Source organism: Leopardus geoffroyi, chromosome D1 (genome assembly GCF_018350155.1).
Source record: "Leopardus geoffroyi isolate Oge1 chromosome D1, O.geoffroyi_Oge1_pat1.0, whole genome shotgun sequence".
Lineage (NCBI taxonomy): Eukaryota > Metazoa > Chordata > Mammalia > Carnivora > Felidae > Leopardus > Leopardus geoffroyi.
In genome coordinates, this window is record NC_059329.1 from 101,142,606 (window position 1) to 101,157,636 (window position 15,031).

The 15,031-nt window shown below is 37.2% G+C and overlaps 2 protein-coding genes across 2 annotated transcripts; both read left to right on the forward strand.

Annotated features, from left to right (window-relative positions):
- The first annotated feature begins 1,499 nt into the window (after positions 1-1,499).
- On the forward strand, positions 1,500-2,435 carry LOC123601684 (olfactory receptor 5D18-like). Its single transcript, XM_045485232.1, has one exon. It carries the CDS (start codon positions 1,500-1,502, stop codon positions 2,433-2,435), a length of 936 nt encoding a protein of 311 aa, XP_045341188.1.
- A 6,289-nt stretch (positions 2,436-8,724) lies between these two features.
- Positions 8,725-9,660, forward strand: LOC123601685 (olfactory receptor 5L1-like). Its single transcript, XM_045485233.1, has one exon. It carries the CDS (start codon positions 8,725-8,727, stop codon positions 9,658-9,660), a length of 936 nt encoding a protein of 311 aa, XP_045341189.1.
- Positions 9,661-15,031: the final 5,371 nt, after the last annotated feature.

Sequence of the window (15,031 nt, forward strand, 5' to 3'; positions counted from 1 at the left end):
TGATATCTTATTGATGGGCCATCTGAAACTATTTTTGGGTTGTGGGACCAAAGATAACCTTACCATTGAGATGATTAAGAGTTTTCTGCTATGGTAAGATCTTAGAGGTGTTGGGCACCAACTGGAGAAGTACAATGATACTTTTGTATTACTATTTTCTTCTAAAATGCCTTCATAGTGTATTACTACCTCGAGTGTTTAAAAAATCCTTCTCCTTCACAGATACTATATGGACAGAATGAATATCCTGCATGTCTTGAAGGGAGAGGAGAGGTGAGAAAAGAGAGAGAAAGAGAGAGATTCTTAGGCAAGGAAAGTTTCTAAGTCGCTTATTACTACTTTAGTTATTTCTGGGAGAGAAAATTTCCCTAATTCCTGTTCTTATTTCATCATGATGCTGATTTCTAGTGCAGCTCTTTGGTCTGTACATTGTCAGTAGACTATTTCCCATAGGCCCAGAGACTCTGGCTTGTCACAAATTACAAGTATGATCATCAGTAAAAGAAATATCTTGGTATCTAGACCTAGAACAGGGGTCAGAGTCTGGTGTGGAGGAATGGACATATGGTTGGGATTCTGATCAAGGCTCTAGTCGCAGGTATGTAGATTGGTCATTATTGGCATGTCATTGGGAAAGTCAAGGTGTCTCCAGAAGTTTTGTCACCTCTAGAACAAGGAAGTAGACATGATTATCTTTAGCATCTAATCTAATGATTTATCAAGTAATGAGGTCACATTGACATTTTGGAGCCCATTAGTTGAGGAGAATACTCTGAAAAAATGAATTAAGGTTTATTTTGATATCAGATTCACTGAGTCAGAAAGAAAAAGATTAATGTGTTGTATTAAATGAATAATAAAGGCAAAAATATAAAATGTTAAAGGTGTTTATGCTTAATGTCATAGTGTAAACTTCTGATGTGAAAATTAATTTATCTGGAAATTTCTCATGTTTGTACTGCTTATAGGGCTGACATAATCAGTCATTATATTATATTAGGTGTATCTTTTATGCACTTATAATGTGCAAGGAGGGATGAAAGGGTTATGTTAATATTTGATTTAAAATAACCTAAGTCCCTTTATCTCATACTTTTATATGTAAATATTAAAATTACAGTTAATAATTTAAACAACTTTTAAAGATTTTATTTTTATGTAATCTCTACACCCAACATGGGGTTCGAACTTACAATGCCAAGACCAGGAGTCACATGCTCTACTGGCTGAGTCAGTCAGGCATCCCAAGAACTTAAAAAATTTTAATTCAGTAATTGTATTGCTTTTAAACTTAATGAACATTTCAAAAATGACTTTGTGTTTTCAAATATTAGACATTTAGCATATCGTACATAAAAATACATAGAGAAATTATGAAAAGATATTTTGCTTCATCTTCCAGTCTTGGTAAGGGGTAGTTAGGAAGCTTCTTAGATGCTCACTCCCTTAACTATTTTTATTTTCAGGACCGATTCAGATTCTGACAAACAGAAACCATCATGTTACTTTCAGAGAGAAATAAAACTGGGGCTGTGTTCACTCTCTTGGGCTTCTCAGATTACCCAGAACTGCAAGTCCCTCTCTTCTTGATTTTTTTGGCTATCTACAGTGTCACTGTTGTAGGAAATATTGGGATGATAGTTATAATCAAGATTAGCTCCAAACTGCACACCCCCATGTACTTTTTCCTCAGCCACCTCTCATTTGTGGATTTCTGCTATTCCTCCATCATTGTTCCCAAGACCCTGGCAAACCTAGTTGTAGAAGACAGGACCATTTCATTTCCAGGATGTATAGTACAATATTTTTTCTTTTGTACCTTTGTGGTAGCTGAATCCTTTTTATTAGCTGTGATGGCCTATGACCGCTTTGTGGCCATCTGCAACCCTCTGCTCTACACAGCAGCCATGTCCCAGAAACTCTGTGCCATGCTGGTGGTCGGATCATATGCATGGGGAGTAGCATGTTCCCTGATACTCACATGTTCTGCTGTCAGATTATCTTTCCAAGGTTTCAACACAATCAATCACTTCTTCTGTGAGTTCTCTGCATTGCTGTCCCTGTCTTGCTCTGATATTTACATCAATCAGTTGCTGCTTTTCATTTTTGCCACCTTCAGCGTGGTCAGCACACTGCTTATCATTCTCATGTCTTATGTGTTTATCATTGTCACCATCCTCAAGATGCGTTCAGCCAGTGGTCGTCGCAAAGCCTTCTCCACCTGTGCCTCCCACCTGACAGCCATCACCATCTTCTATGGGACCATTGTCTTCCTCTACTGTGTTCCTAACTCCAAAAACTCGAGGAACACAGTGAAAGTGGCGTCTGTGTTTTACACAGTGGTGATTCCTATGCTGAATCCCTTGATCTACAGTCTGAGAAATAAGGACGTCAAGGATACAGTCAGCAAGATAACTAAAGTCTTTTCTTTTTGAGCATATTATTGCAGTATATTGTCCTTGAAATGTAAATCAAGTGGGCTCATAATTGTTGATTGTAAGATACATTTAAATATAATGAAGACTTGATGTACAATGGATTGGATGTGGATTTTGATCCAAGAGACTTACCTTGATGTTATCTTTTGCTCACTGGAAAAAAAAATCCGAAGCCCCTCTGACCTTTGGTTTTTAATCCAAAAAATTGAGGTAATATAAACTAGCTCCTAATCTGATTGTGAAGACTAAAACTTAATTTAGATATCATGTGGAATACCTTGTATAATCTCAGTAAACATTAATTTTATTCCCCTTTCTTATAACATACCTCAAGTAGACTAGGTCTCAATAAACACATAAATATACCTCCAAAAGTACAACTAGCAATTAAAATAAAACATAGTCTTCATCTCCAAGGAATGCACAGTCCAGTGTCGACAGTAAGACAGTGAAAAAAGTGGCCATTGTATAAGGTGGGAAATAAAAAGTATCATAGAGTTTTTGAAAGAAAGAAAACTTCAAGTTCATTTAGGGACTTTAGAGTAATGACTGCAAAAAATAGGTATCACCTGAACTTGGCTTTGGATAACAAATTGCACAGTTTCAGGAGACAACAGGTATGAGTTTCATTCAGAAGAGCAAAGCATCACAAAATCATGAGGTCAGAATGTAATACTGAATCAGTAATCTAAAAAATATTTTATTGAGTGATTACTATATAACATGTGTGTGTGTGTGTGTGTGTGTGTGTGTGTGTTGTGTGTGTTGTATTGTGTGTCTAGGTTATTTGGCATGAGTGGAAATTTAATAAGACATTGTCTATATCCTGAATGTGTTTCAAAGGAGCTCCATTGTGGCAGTGTGATAAGTTATGATGGCATCCGTCAAAGGCTTTTAAAGATGTTAGACTGGATTTCAGGAAATCTCTTTAATTTTTTAAATTTTTTTGAGAAAGAGAGATAGATAGAGGAAACGAGTGGGAGAGAGGGGCAGAGAGAGACAGAGACAGAGAATCTTAAGCAATCTCCATGCTCATCATGGAGCCTGATGTGGGGTCAATCCTACAACCCTTGGATCATGACCGGAGCTGAAATCAAGATCAGCATGGCTCACCCAGCTGAGCTACCCAAGTGCCCCTGGATTTCAGAAAATCTTATGCAAAGAATAAGCATAATGAGTGTCTGCCCAAACTGTGTTTCATAGTAACATTCTGCCTATGAAGACATCACAAACATTATCAATCCTTTATCATTTTTTTTTTCCTGAACATGAACATAATCTCTGAATCCTTCTCAACTGAACTCCCACCTTAAGAAAAAGTGCTCAGGGTCTCCTGGTGGCTCAGTCGGTTAAGCCCCTGACTTTGTCTCAGGTCCTGATCTCAGGGTTCATGAGTTGGAGCCCTTACATCAGGCTCTCTGGTCTCGGTGTGGTGCCCACTTTGAATCCTCTGTCCCCCTCTCTCTCTTCCCCTCCCTGGCGTGCTTTCTCTCTCTGTCTCTCAAAAATAAAATAAACATTAAAAAACTGCTCAAAACCAATTGCTTCCATAACTATTCAAAAATAAAATAAAATCAGATAGTGATTAGCACCAAGGCCTATTTATTTTATCTGGCAAATTCAACATACTAAGCTTCTGTAATATTAATAAGTCATGTTGCTTGAATGCCTTATACCTGCTTCTCTTTCTCTTTACTCAATAAGGACAGTTAAAATTGCAAACAAGTTATTAATAAAATGAAAAGTAATACATTTCTGCTGTTCTAGTAAAGGAGAACTATTTTATATGGGCTCAGGAAAGTTACTTAAGATGTTCATATTATTTTGAACTTATGATCATTATTAAAATGTTCTATTTATATACATCATAAAATAAGGAATCACTTAAATAACCATTTTACATGGAAAGATACAATCTAAGAAACAGTGTTTTAGAAATGGATGTCTGAGGAGGGAATGCATTTCTCTTCTATTGACTTCGGTTTCTCTGCATATCCACAAATTTATCTTTCACTTTCCTTTGGTCCTTTTTTTTTTTCAAGACACTCAATACATTTTAGTGAGCCTTTTAGTGTACAACATGAGGTGAAAGGATAGTCAGTCCTCTTTAACCAATATTTTACACAGCTGTAGGAAAATATTTCAAACTTTAGGGAATTATAACAGATTACATATATTACAGGTTGGGAAGCAGGTAAACAATATCTTCATTCTTCAATTTTCCAGTTGAGTCTTCCTTTCCAATAGTATCCAGCTCTAATTAGTTACATAAATTTCTTCAAGGCCATGTTTTATTGTTGCTGATGTCTTCAGACCTGAAACTTTGCTATTTCAGTCAATACCCTTGAATTCCGCTTCAAAAATGCGTTTTGCATTCGGTGGAATTTTCGCACCTTTCTTTCCATAAGCCCATTCTGGATCAATCTCTAGTTAAGCCTTTTCTCCTTTACTCGCTTATACACTTATACAATAAATTAACTCATTATTCATAAATTAATACAATTTATGTGCACTTATACAATCCTAATTTTCCTCAAAATTTAGGAAATTATTTACATTGAATTATTTTTGAAATATTTATATTGAATTAGGAATTCTTTACTTTGAATCAAAAAAGGGTAATCCCTCTTTAGAGAGACTCTTATTTTACTTCTTTTCTGCTGGGACAAAGGATGATCATTTTGGGGTAAAAGTAACACCAACCATTTCGCTCTTACTCTGAGGAAACCAAAGCCCGTAACACGTAAGTGACCCGGCCAAAGTTGTAAAAGCAATTGTTGACAGAAACGAAAGCAATCGGTTAAGACTCCAGACATATCTTCTACTAAACTCTAGCAGACAATCTTGTGTTTTCCTTCATTTCAAGTTGCCACATTTCAGACTCTTTATGATAGATTCTGTTGCTTCTATATAGAACATGACATATTAGCCTCTGAAATTTTTGGTTGTGTGCCTCTCAATTTTGAAAATAATTTAATATTGAATATAAAATATTGCATCATAATTTTAAATAGCAGCAAAAAGTGTGATTTCTCTTACATAATATAATTCACTTAAAATACATAAATAAAGGGGCACCTGGGTGGCTCAGTGAATTAAGCATCCGACCTTGGCTCAGGTTATGATCTCACTGTTCATGAGTTCAAGCCCCGTGTCGGGCTCTGTGCTGACAGCTCTGAACCTGGAGCCTGCTTCACGTTCTGTGTCTCCCTCTCTCTCTGCCCCTCCCCCACTCACATTCCATCTCTCTCTCTGTCTCAAAGAATAAATACACATTAATATTTTTTAAATCTTAAAAAAAGATAAAATGTGTTAATAGTTGTATTCAGAACAGTAACTGGGTCATAGAAAGTGGTCACTGTGAGCATTGGTTACTCTTCTTAGCAAAGGTGGTTTGTTATTCGCACCTATTTCTGGTATTTGACAGAAGTCGGGTTTGACTTCAGGCCCCTGCCTTCCAGCTTCCGAATATAACACAGGCAAAGTTGATAAGACATACTCATCTATTTCATAACGAGGGTCTGATCTCTGGTTCACAGAGCAATGGTGGGTGCAGCATAAAGTGCTCTACAATGCATCATGGACTCTAGGAGGAAACTTGTTGGGTTATAATAACAGGTGCCAAGCTGTTTATAGATTTTCTTCCTGTTTATATCTCACGGAAGGTGTTGTTGGAGTCTCAGGATAGTAGTGTTCTCTTGACATCTCATTGATATATCAGAGAGATCAATAGTTGTTTTGGGAAGCTTAGGGAGCATGAGTCCCAGAGATACACACACACAAAACCATAAAGCATTTCCATGGTAACATCTCCAGAACCAGGGGAACCACACTTCTCCCACAGGTAGTTGGACTACACTCTGTTTTCTTGGGGATGGGCATAAGTGATATTTTCCGGGAGCTGAATGCTTTTTCTCTATTTGTTCCTCATGAGCGTAACTTATTATGGCCATTTCTATGAAAACGAGGAACCGTAGAGGTGGACAGTAGTATCAAACATATTTTTAAAAGTCCGCATTTCACTCTTTCTTGATTAGAGAGTGTTTTAAGAAATGCCGTGCTTCAATCGCTTCTTTATGAAAACGTTTCTCCTGTGTGTCCTGAGACACAGTCTCAAAGGGGAACGTTAACTGTTTAATCCGCAGGACCAACAACCTTGTAACAGCTGCCAGTGTAAGAGGGAAAAGAGTGGGAAGCAAATCGGGGAGAATGCGTGGTCTCTCCTCGCCTTCCTCCTCTCGCACACTGACCCCATCCATGGAACCTGGAAAAGACCACGTAAAGGTTCCCCTGACAGTGAGCCTGGAGCCTGGAGTCTCTCTGATGCTGAGAGCTGCAGGAAGGGGCCCTCAGGACTGTTCCTGGAGGGACACAGACTTGGGGACCACCTGTGAGGCAGAAAGGAGAGGAATTACTTTGATCCTGTGCACAACACTGAGAAATGTCTTTCCATAGCAGGTTTCTCATCCTTGGTACTATCGACCTCCTGGGTCAGATAATAGTTGGGTGTTTGCATGTGCTTTTGGTATGTGTGGGGGGGGGCGTGGGGGGGGGTGGGGCAGCCATGTGCACCATAGACTGTTCAGCAAAATCCCTGGTCTCTACCCACTAGATGTCACTAGCACCCCTTCCTATTGGGAGAACCCAAAACGTCTTGAGACAGAGCCACAGGTCCCAGAGGCATCAAAATCGCTTCTGCTCCAGAATCACTTCTCAATAAATAGTCAACAGCCTGATTTTTCACCTTCAGACTTGAAAACAGGCAAGGTTTTCAACATTGTGTACTATGTTGGGCTCAGAAAAAGACACCTCACTTTTACTGACCATTGAAGAGAGAGAACCATATTATCAGAATAACTATTTGTTTTCAGACTGGGATTTCTCAACGTGCATATCTTTTACCTTTTTGAAATCATTTGACCAAAGGGGGACATACCTAGTGGATTGAATCTTAGTGAAGACCGTGTTTCTTCCAGGAATAATCCACTGGGGACTCCACCTCATAAAGCAGGTTCTAATTTCTTTTCAAATGATTAGAAGAAAATATTTATTGTCATGGGTTTTGTAAGGGTTAAATGGGCAGCAAATTATGTAGGCATATACAATATTTTATGTGTACATTCTGGCTTAATGTTTTTTAACTTACCGTTTTATCATAATGATTTTTCAGGCCATTAAAGGGCCTTCAAAAACATCCTGTTAATAGTTTCATAGATTTCCATAATATATATGTACCCTAGCTTTCACCATTTCCCTCTTGTTTTTCAAATCTTTTTAATATTTACCTATTTTTGAGAGACAGCATGTGCGAGCAGGGAAGGGGTAGAGAGAGGGAGACAGAGGATGCAAAACAGACCCTGCACTGAAGACAGACAAGCAGATGCTGGGCTACAACTCACAAACTGTGAGATCATAACCTGAGCTGAAGTCAAACACTTAACCGACTGAGCCACCCACGTGCCCCTGACCATTTCCCTCTTGCTGGACATATTATTGCTGAAATTTACTCTCATAAATAATGCTACAATGCAGCAGGAAGACTTTTGGTAATACTTCCCTATGTACATCTTTGATCCGTTCTTCAAATAGATTTAAAACTGAATTTATTTGTCTAATAGGTTAAGGCTTCAGAGTCAGAGTTGCAGGAAGTTTGAGACCAAGTACAAACTCCCTGAACAAAAAAAGATAAGAAAGACCATGATTAGGAGAATCACTATGTTACTTAATAGAAAAAAAAAGCTAGTGTGGAGGATAAAAGCTACTTCCCCATCAAAAACATATGGATAAAAAATGAACACTTGTGGGTTAACAGTCTTCAACTGACATGCTTCTCATCATTTCAGTGGAAAACAGGGAAGGATGTGGTGTATTCCAAAACATTATTTTCTGAGATCTCACTAGATTCAGTACTCATTAAACAGTCTGCCAGGAAAAAGGGATTTGAGTTTCATAACACATTGTGCCTAATTACGTCTGAGGTCTTTCTCGTGATTCAGTGTCAAGCTGTAAATTGTGTAGGACCCACTTAAGGAATCATATACACCGTGATGGATGTGGATGTTTCTGTGTGATCTGTGAATCAACGTGTGACCTTACTCATCTTTCCACAATGCCTGCACTTTTCCTAAACTTCACAAAAGCCATGTCCTAATTCTTTGTGGGAAAACTTAACTATCTTACGCGTTTTCACATCTTTTTTTTTAAGAGACTGCCAAAAAATGAATCTGAGATCATACAGTGTAGGATAACTATGAATATTTTTCTCCAACCTCAATCAAATGGGAACATGGGCAAGGGAAACTGCTCCAGTGTGACCGAGTTCATTCTCCTCGGATTCGCAGAAGCCCCTGAGTTGAGAGTTGCCCTCTTCTCTGTGTTCCTTCTCATCTATGGAGTCACCGTGCTGGGCAACCTGGGCATGATGGCAGTGATTCAGGTCAGCTCTCACCTTCACACTCCCATGTACTTTTTCCTCAGCCACTTGTCCTTTGTGGATTTTTGCTACTCCACCGTCATCGTGCCAAAGATGCTAACTAATACCTTAAACGAGGACAAAACCATTTCGTTCCTGGGGTGCACCGTGCAATTCTACTTGTTTTGTACATGTGTGGTAAGTGAGGTCTTCCTTTTGGCTGTGATGGCCTATGACCGCTTCGTGGCCATCTGCAACCCACTGTTGTACACGGTCACCATGTCCCGGAATCTCTGTGTGGAGCTGGTGTCTTGCTGCTACTTGTGTGGGATGGTGTGTTCTCTGATCCACTTGTGTTTAGCTCTGGAGATCCCATCCTACACATCAAATGTGATTGACCACTTCTTCTGCGATCTGCCCCCTCTCTTGTCCCTTGCTTGCTCTGATGTCACTATGAATGAACTTATGGTGTTCATTGTGGCCACCTTCAATGAGATCACCACCCTAGTGATCATCCTCACCTCCTACTTGCTAATTCTCATCACCATCCTGAGGATGCACTCTGCCGAGGGAAGGCGCAAAGCCTTTTCCACCTGTGCCTCCCACCTCACAGCCATCCTTGTCTTCCACGGAACAATCCTTTTCACTTACTGCCGGCCCAGTTCTGGCAACAGTATGGATACTGACAAGGTGGCCACGGTGTTCTATACTGTAGTGATTCCCATGCTCAACCCCCTCATCTATAGCCTGCGGAACAAGGATGTGAAAGAAGCGCTCAGAAAAATGGTGAGCTCCAAAGTATTTTCCTAGAAAATATTTTCTTTGTGAGACTCAAGTTCCCAAAGGGCAGGCTTGTTGAGCGGTGAATGGGTGGTTGTAGTGTTTGAGTGGAGGGTAGAGCCAGGGGGTAGGTAGTTAAGAGTGATTCTTTTTGATTCACTTACCTTTATGAATCTTCCATTTGCCTCAAAGTTAGGACTGAGTATATTTCAAATTTTAAGTCTACTTGTTTTCTTTTCTTCAATCTATAATCTTTGAAATGGATAGGAGTAATGGATTCCTAAGACATGTTTGATTTGCTCTATAACCTTCATAAGCTTAATGAAGAACTCTTGAGAATCATGCTTTCTTTCAGTATCTATGATGGAAAATTCATTCCTTTTCAAAATGGAATTCCTGGTATTTTTCAACGAAGAACACATCTTTGTCCAACAGTTGATACATAGAGTGAGATTTCCACATGCACACATGTCATTTTATCTTTTTATTCTTTTTGATACATTTGTTGCTTATTTTTTGTTTTCCTTATTATTTGTCTCAGTGTACAGTGTTTTTGGACCTTCAGATAGTATCTCATCTGAAAAAGTGGAGTTAATCTTAATTATTTCACATGGATGTTAGTAAAATTAAATTGCATGTCATGTGCGAAGAGCCTAGAATAATCCCTGGCACATAAATAGTTTTCTCTTTCTCTCTCCTCCTTCCCTTATATTGTCCTAATATTACATATATACTTTTGGTCACATGCGCACACACACACACACACACACACACACAAACTTGCCATCATTGAATAACCCTTACTACAAGTAGCTACATTTCTGACTTAGGTCACTTGTCACATTTTTGTTGTTTGTTTCCTCAATTTTTGTCTCCATTATAACTCTCCATTTGGATCAAATGCTGTCACTTAAAATTGGAATTCTAAGCTATTTGTAGAAAACATAAATATTTCATTTTCAAGCCAAAATATGGAAAGAGCCTAAATGTCAATCAACTCCTGAATGGACAAAGAAGATGTGATATATCTATATCTATATCTATATCTATATCTATATCTATATCTATATCTGTATCTGTATCTATATCTATATCTATATCTATATCTATATCTATATCTATATCATCTATATATATATATATCATCTATATCTATATCTATATCTATATCTATATCTATATCTATCTATATCATCTATATCAGAGAGAGAGAGAGGAATATTACTGAGCCACCATAAAGAGTGAAATCTTGCCATTTGGAACAACCTGGATGGAATTGGAGAGGATTATGCTGAGTGAAATAAGTCAGTCAAAGGCAAATACCATATTATTTTCTCTCATATGTGGAATTTAAGAAACAAAGCAGATGAACATAGTGGGGAAAAAAGAGAGCTAAACTATAGAATAGTCTCTTAACTATAAGGAAGAAACTGAATGTTGCCAGATGGGAGGTGGGTGGGGGAATGGATTAAACGTGTGATGGGTACTAAGGAGGGCACTTGTGATGAGCAGTGGGTGTTGGATGTAAGTGATAAATCACTGAATTCTACATCTGGAACTGATATTACACTGTATGTTAACTAAATGGAATTTAAATAAAAACCTGAAAAAAATCATTTTCAGGATGCATACTGGACTTTATTTTACATCCCTGTGGTTCCTGAATTAATTCTGCTATGACAGTGTGTGACAGCTTCGTGGCCATTTGCAACACTTTGCATTACACAGGTGCTGTTCCCCAGAAACCCCGTGCCCTACTACAGGTTGTATCATATGCATGGGGAGTAGCATGTTTCCTGAAACTCACATGTTCTGCTTTTGAGGTATCTTTTAGTGGTTCATCACAATCAGTCACTTCTGTGAGTTCTCCTCACTAATGTCTCTTTCTTATTCTGAGTCTTACGTCAGCCAGTTGCTTCTCGCTGCTTCTCACAATGAGGTGAGCACAGAGCTCTTCCTCCTCCCATCTTATGGGGTTTTCATTGCCACCTCTCCAGATACATTGAGCAGGTGAGCATCAGGAAATCTTCTTCAACTGTCAGCTTCACACTTGACCGGATCACTGTTTTCTACAGCACCATTCTCTTCTCCTAGTCTGTGCCCTACCGCCTAAACCTCCAGGCACACAAAGTGATACCTGTTATGTACGGTGGTGATCCTCGTGTTGAAGCCCCTCATCTATAGACTGAGAAATAAGGACATCAAAGACACAGTCAGAAAATAATTAACACTTTTTTTTCATAGTGAATGGTAAACACTTACCTCTGTTACTATAAAACATCTTTCTGTGATTTTTGAAGGACCTGTGAATCAAGCTCATTTTTAAAAATCACTTTAGATTTTCCAAAAGACAGAATACTTACAATGGGAAGAATATGAATTTTAGGTCTGAGAAATCATACCTGGCTCTGATAATATAAAATCGGCCGGTTGGTGTATCTGAACCAGTCTTTATCTGCAAAAATGATATAATGTGATGTAATTCATGGAGTGGAATGTGAAAAAAATGAAATGTAGACAACATATCTGGCATTTGTATATGTGCAATAAATGCTAGTTGTATTGTCCTCTCTTCACTGCTAAGCGATAGGTTGCAGGTGTTAAATACACAGCCACTTTTGTAGTTTAAATTCAGTGAAATAGATGACAGGAAAGAAATACATAGTCTTCTTTTCAAGAACCTCACAAGCCAGTGGTATTAGTAAATATCATAATGTTTGGTCAGGAGACACTTCAAAATCATATGTGGATATCAAAGAGATTATTTCATAATTGCGTGCATCCTTTGCTTGACCTTGAAGGAAGAGCGGGTTTTGAAAAGACACAGAAGAGAAAGACACAAGGTGTATTCAGGAGTAAAGAACAGGAACAATGTTCGAGAAGTGAGCATGAATAATAAAGCCAATGATTCAGCACTATTGTGAGCTACTGTTTTATGTCATATGCATTCAAGGTATCTTGTTAGGTGCTGGAAGGAATGACAATTTGCATAAGATACACTTACTATTCTCAATTCCTTCAAAAAGAGCTCCAGTGTGGACGGTGCAAATATTACAAGAAATTTAGAAATATTAGCGTGTTTCCTAGAATAGTGAGAACAAAAACAAAGCAAATATATTCATGTTGTATGTTTTAGGCTCCCTTTTATCACCTGTCAATTTGCATAAGTATATTATTAATTTATATGGCCCCTGACCAAAGGCATATCTCAATTCTTTTCTTCATAATTCTTTAGGCAGTCTTCACAAAATTTTTGAATAGATTTCTTGTAAATATTCTGAGCCATTTGTTTTCCTTAAATGTTGTTTTAAATTGCCATTTGTAAATTATAATCTTAACAAGTAATTAATCAAACCTAGGTTATTGTGTCTATTAGGAAAGATTAGCTTTTCTCTGGTAGTAGTAATATTTATTATAAGATGGCCTCATAGATAAAGGTGTCTAATTTTCAAAAATCTTATGACATCATATTTATGTCTCTTCTATCATTAATTTTGCTTGAATCACTTACATATCCTTTGTTTGGTACTCTTTGTCATTGGTAAATCCCAAATTAGTTCAGAAAATTATTGTGAGAAAAAATAATAGCTGTGTTTGTTGAAGGTAACATAAACACTGGATAATAACCTTATATTGGTTCATGAAATAATTTGGAATGGATCTATGATCTTAAACTTACAGTAATTAATTAAAGTCCACTTATTTCAGAAATAGAACTATATAATTATGACCCAAACTATCTTATATATTTGCATATATTCACGTATATGAAACTGCCTTCCTTTACACATTGTCACTTACTTGATTTGAACTTACCTGGAACGCTTGTAGAAAAGTAGCAGAAATGTTATATTGTTCTTGATTGGAGTCAATGATGAAAATGAAAACTAACCTATGAAATTTAATAGATGCTTCTAAGTGTTTAGAGGGAAATATATGTCTTTAAATAACTGTATTAGAAATGAAGAAAACTCTCAAAATTAGAATCTTAGCTTCCATATTAAGAATCAAAAAAAAAAAAAAAGAAGAGAAAAGAAAAAGAAAAAAGAACAAGGGAGGTTATAATAAAGACCAGATTATCAGTCAATAAAGTAGGAAAATAAAAAGTAGAGATCATTGAGTTTGCACTGTGAAAAGATTACTACCATTGACAAAATTTTAGCCAGAATTACTAGGAGAAAAGGAAACCAGAAACAAATTAGTACAATTAGTAAGGATAGTAATCTTGCAAAAATTTTATGCCAACAATTTAGTCAACTTAGACGATACAGACAGATTTGAAAAAGATAAATTTTCCCAAGCTGACAAAGAAGTAGAAAATCTGAATAGATATGTGACAATAAATTCAATGTGTAATGAAAATATTCTCACACTCCTTCCATCAATATCCAGACAATTACTATTACTAAATATCTATGTAGGCAATAACACTGGTGGTTACACAGATGGCTTCACCAGTTACTTTTACTAAATAACTACATAAGCAATGGTACCAATTGTGAGTTACTTTATTTAGGAGATAGAGACTGTGATCCTTTTTCCAATTCATGCAGTTATATCAGTATTACCCTGATACCAAAGCCAAACAAAGACAACACACAGAGGAAAACAGAAACCAAAATCCCTCATGGATACAAACCCAAGAATTCTCAACAAATCCTTGTATCCAATAAGAAGATAAAATAGATGCACTAAAACATATAAAAGGCTTATGAACCACACCAAGGGAGATTTATCTCAGAAATGCAAAGTTGGTTTAACATATGAAAAACAATGCAATATATCACTTACACAGAATGATGGAGATGGGGAACCGGATGGAATGTCTCCTCAGCCTTGGGTGCCGTCTTTGGCACATCAATTTTGTAAAATATAATCATATTATATGGTAGTTGAGAGAATACCAATTTATTTCCTTGAAATTACATTTTACCACATATACCTTTACAAATTTATGTGCACAGCCAGTGATACACAGAGACGAATGGAAAACTGTGGCCTAGATTGATCTTATCAAGTCAGAAGAACACATCTGGGAAACATAACTGAGGGGTCCCATTTGATGACGTCTTCTATTGCACATGCATTAGAAAAAAAAAACTTCAGTCTCAGAAATATCTCTGGATTTATTTTTTTCTATACATTCATATGGGTGGAAAACCAAATGGGCCTCAATTTCTTTTATTGATCATTTATTTTGAATGTGTCCTAGTTTCAACCGCCTGTAAGATAAGCATAAAAACTGGAATTGCTCTCCTGGCTGGTTACTAGGAAGCTAAAGTAAGTGAATATTTGTATAATAGTTAGAATGGTTTCCAACACATAACAATTGTGAGTTATTATATGGTTTTCTGACCACTGGAGTCATTATTTTTTTTTGTTATTTAAAGGAATTCTGATG

Bases quoted from the DNA above. Each gene is read 5' to 3' on its own strand.
- LOC123601684 (XM_045485232.1), top strand. From the start codon at position 1,500: ATGTTACTTTCAGAGAGAAATAAAACTGGGGCTGTGTTCACTCTCTTG.
- LOC123601685 (XM_045485233.1), top strand. From the start codon at position 8,725: ATGGGCAAGGGAAACTGCTCCAGTGTGACCGAGTTCATTCTCCTCGGA.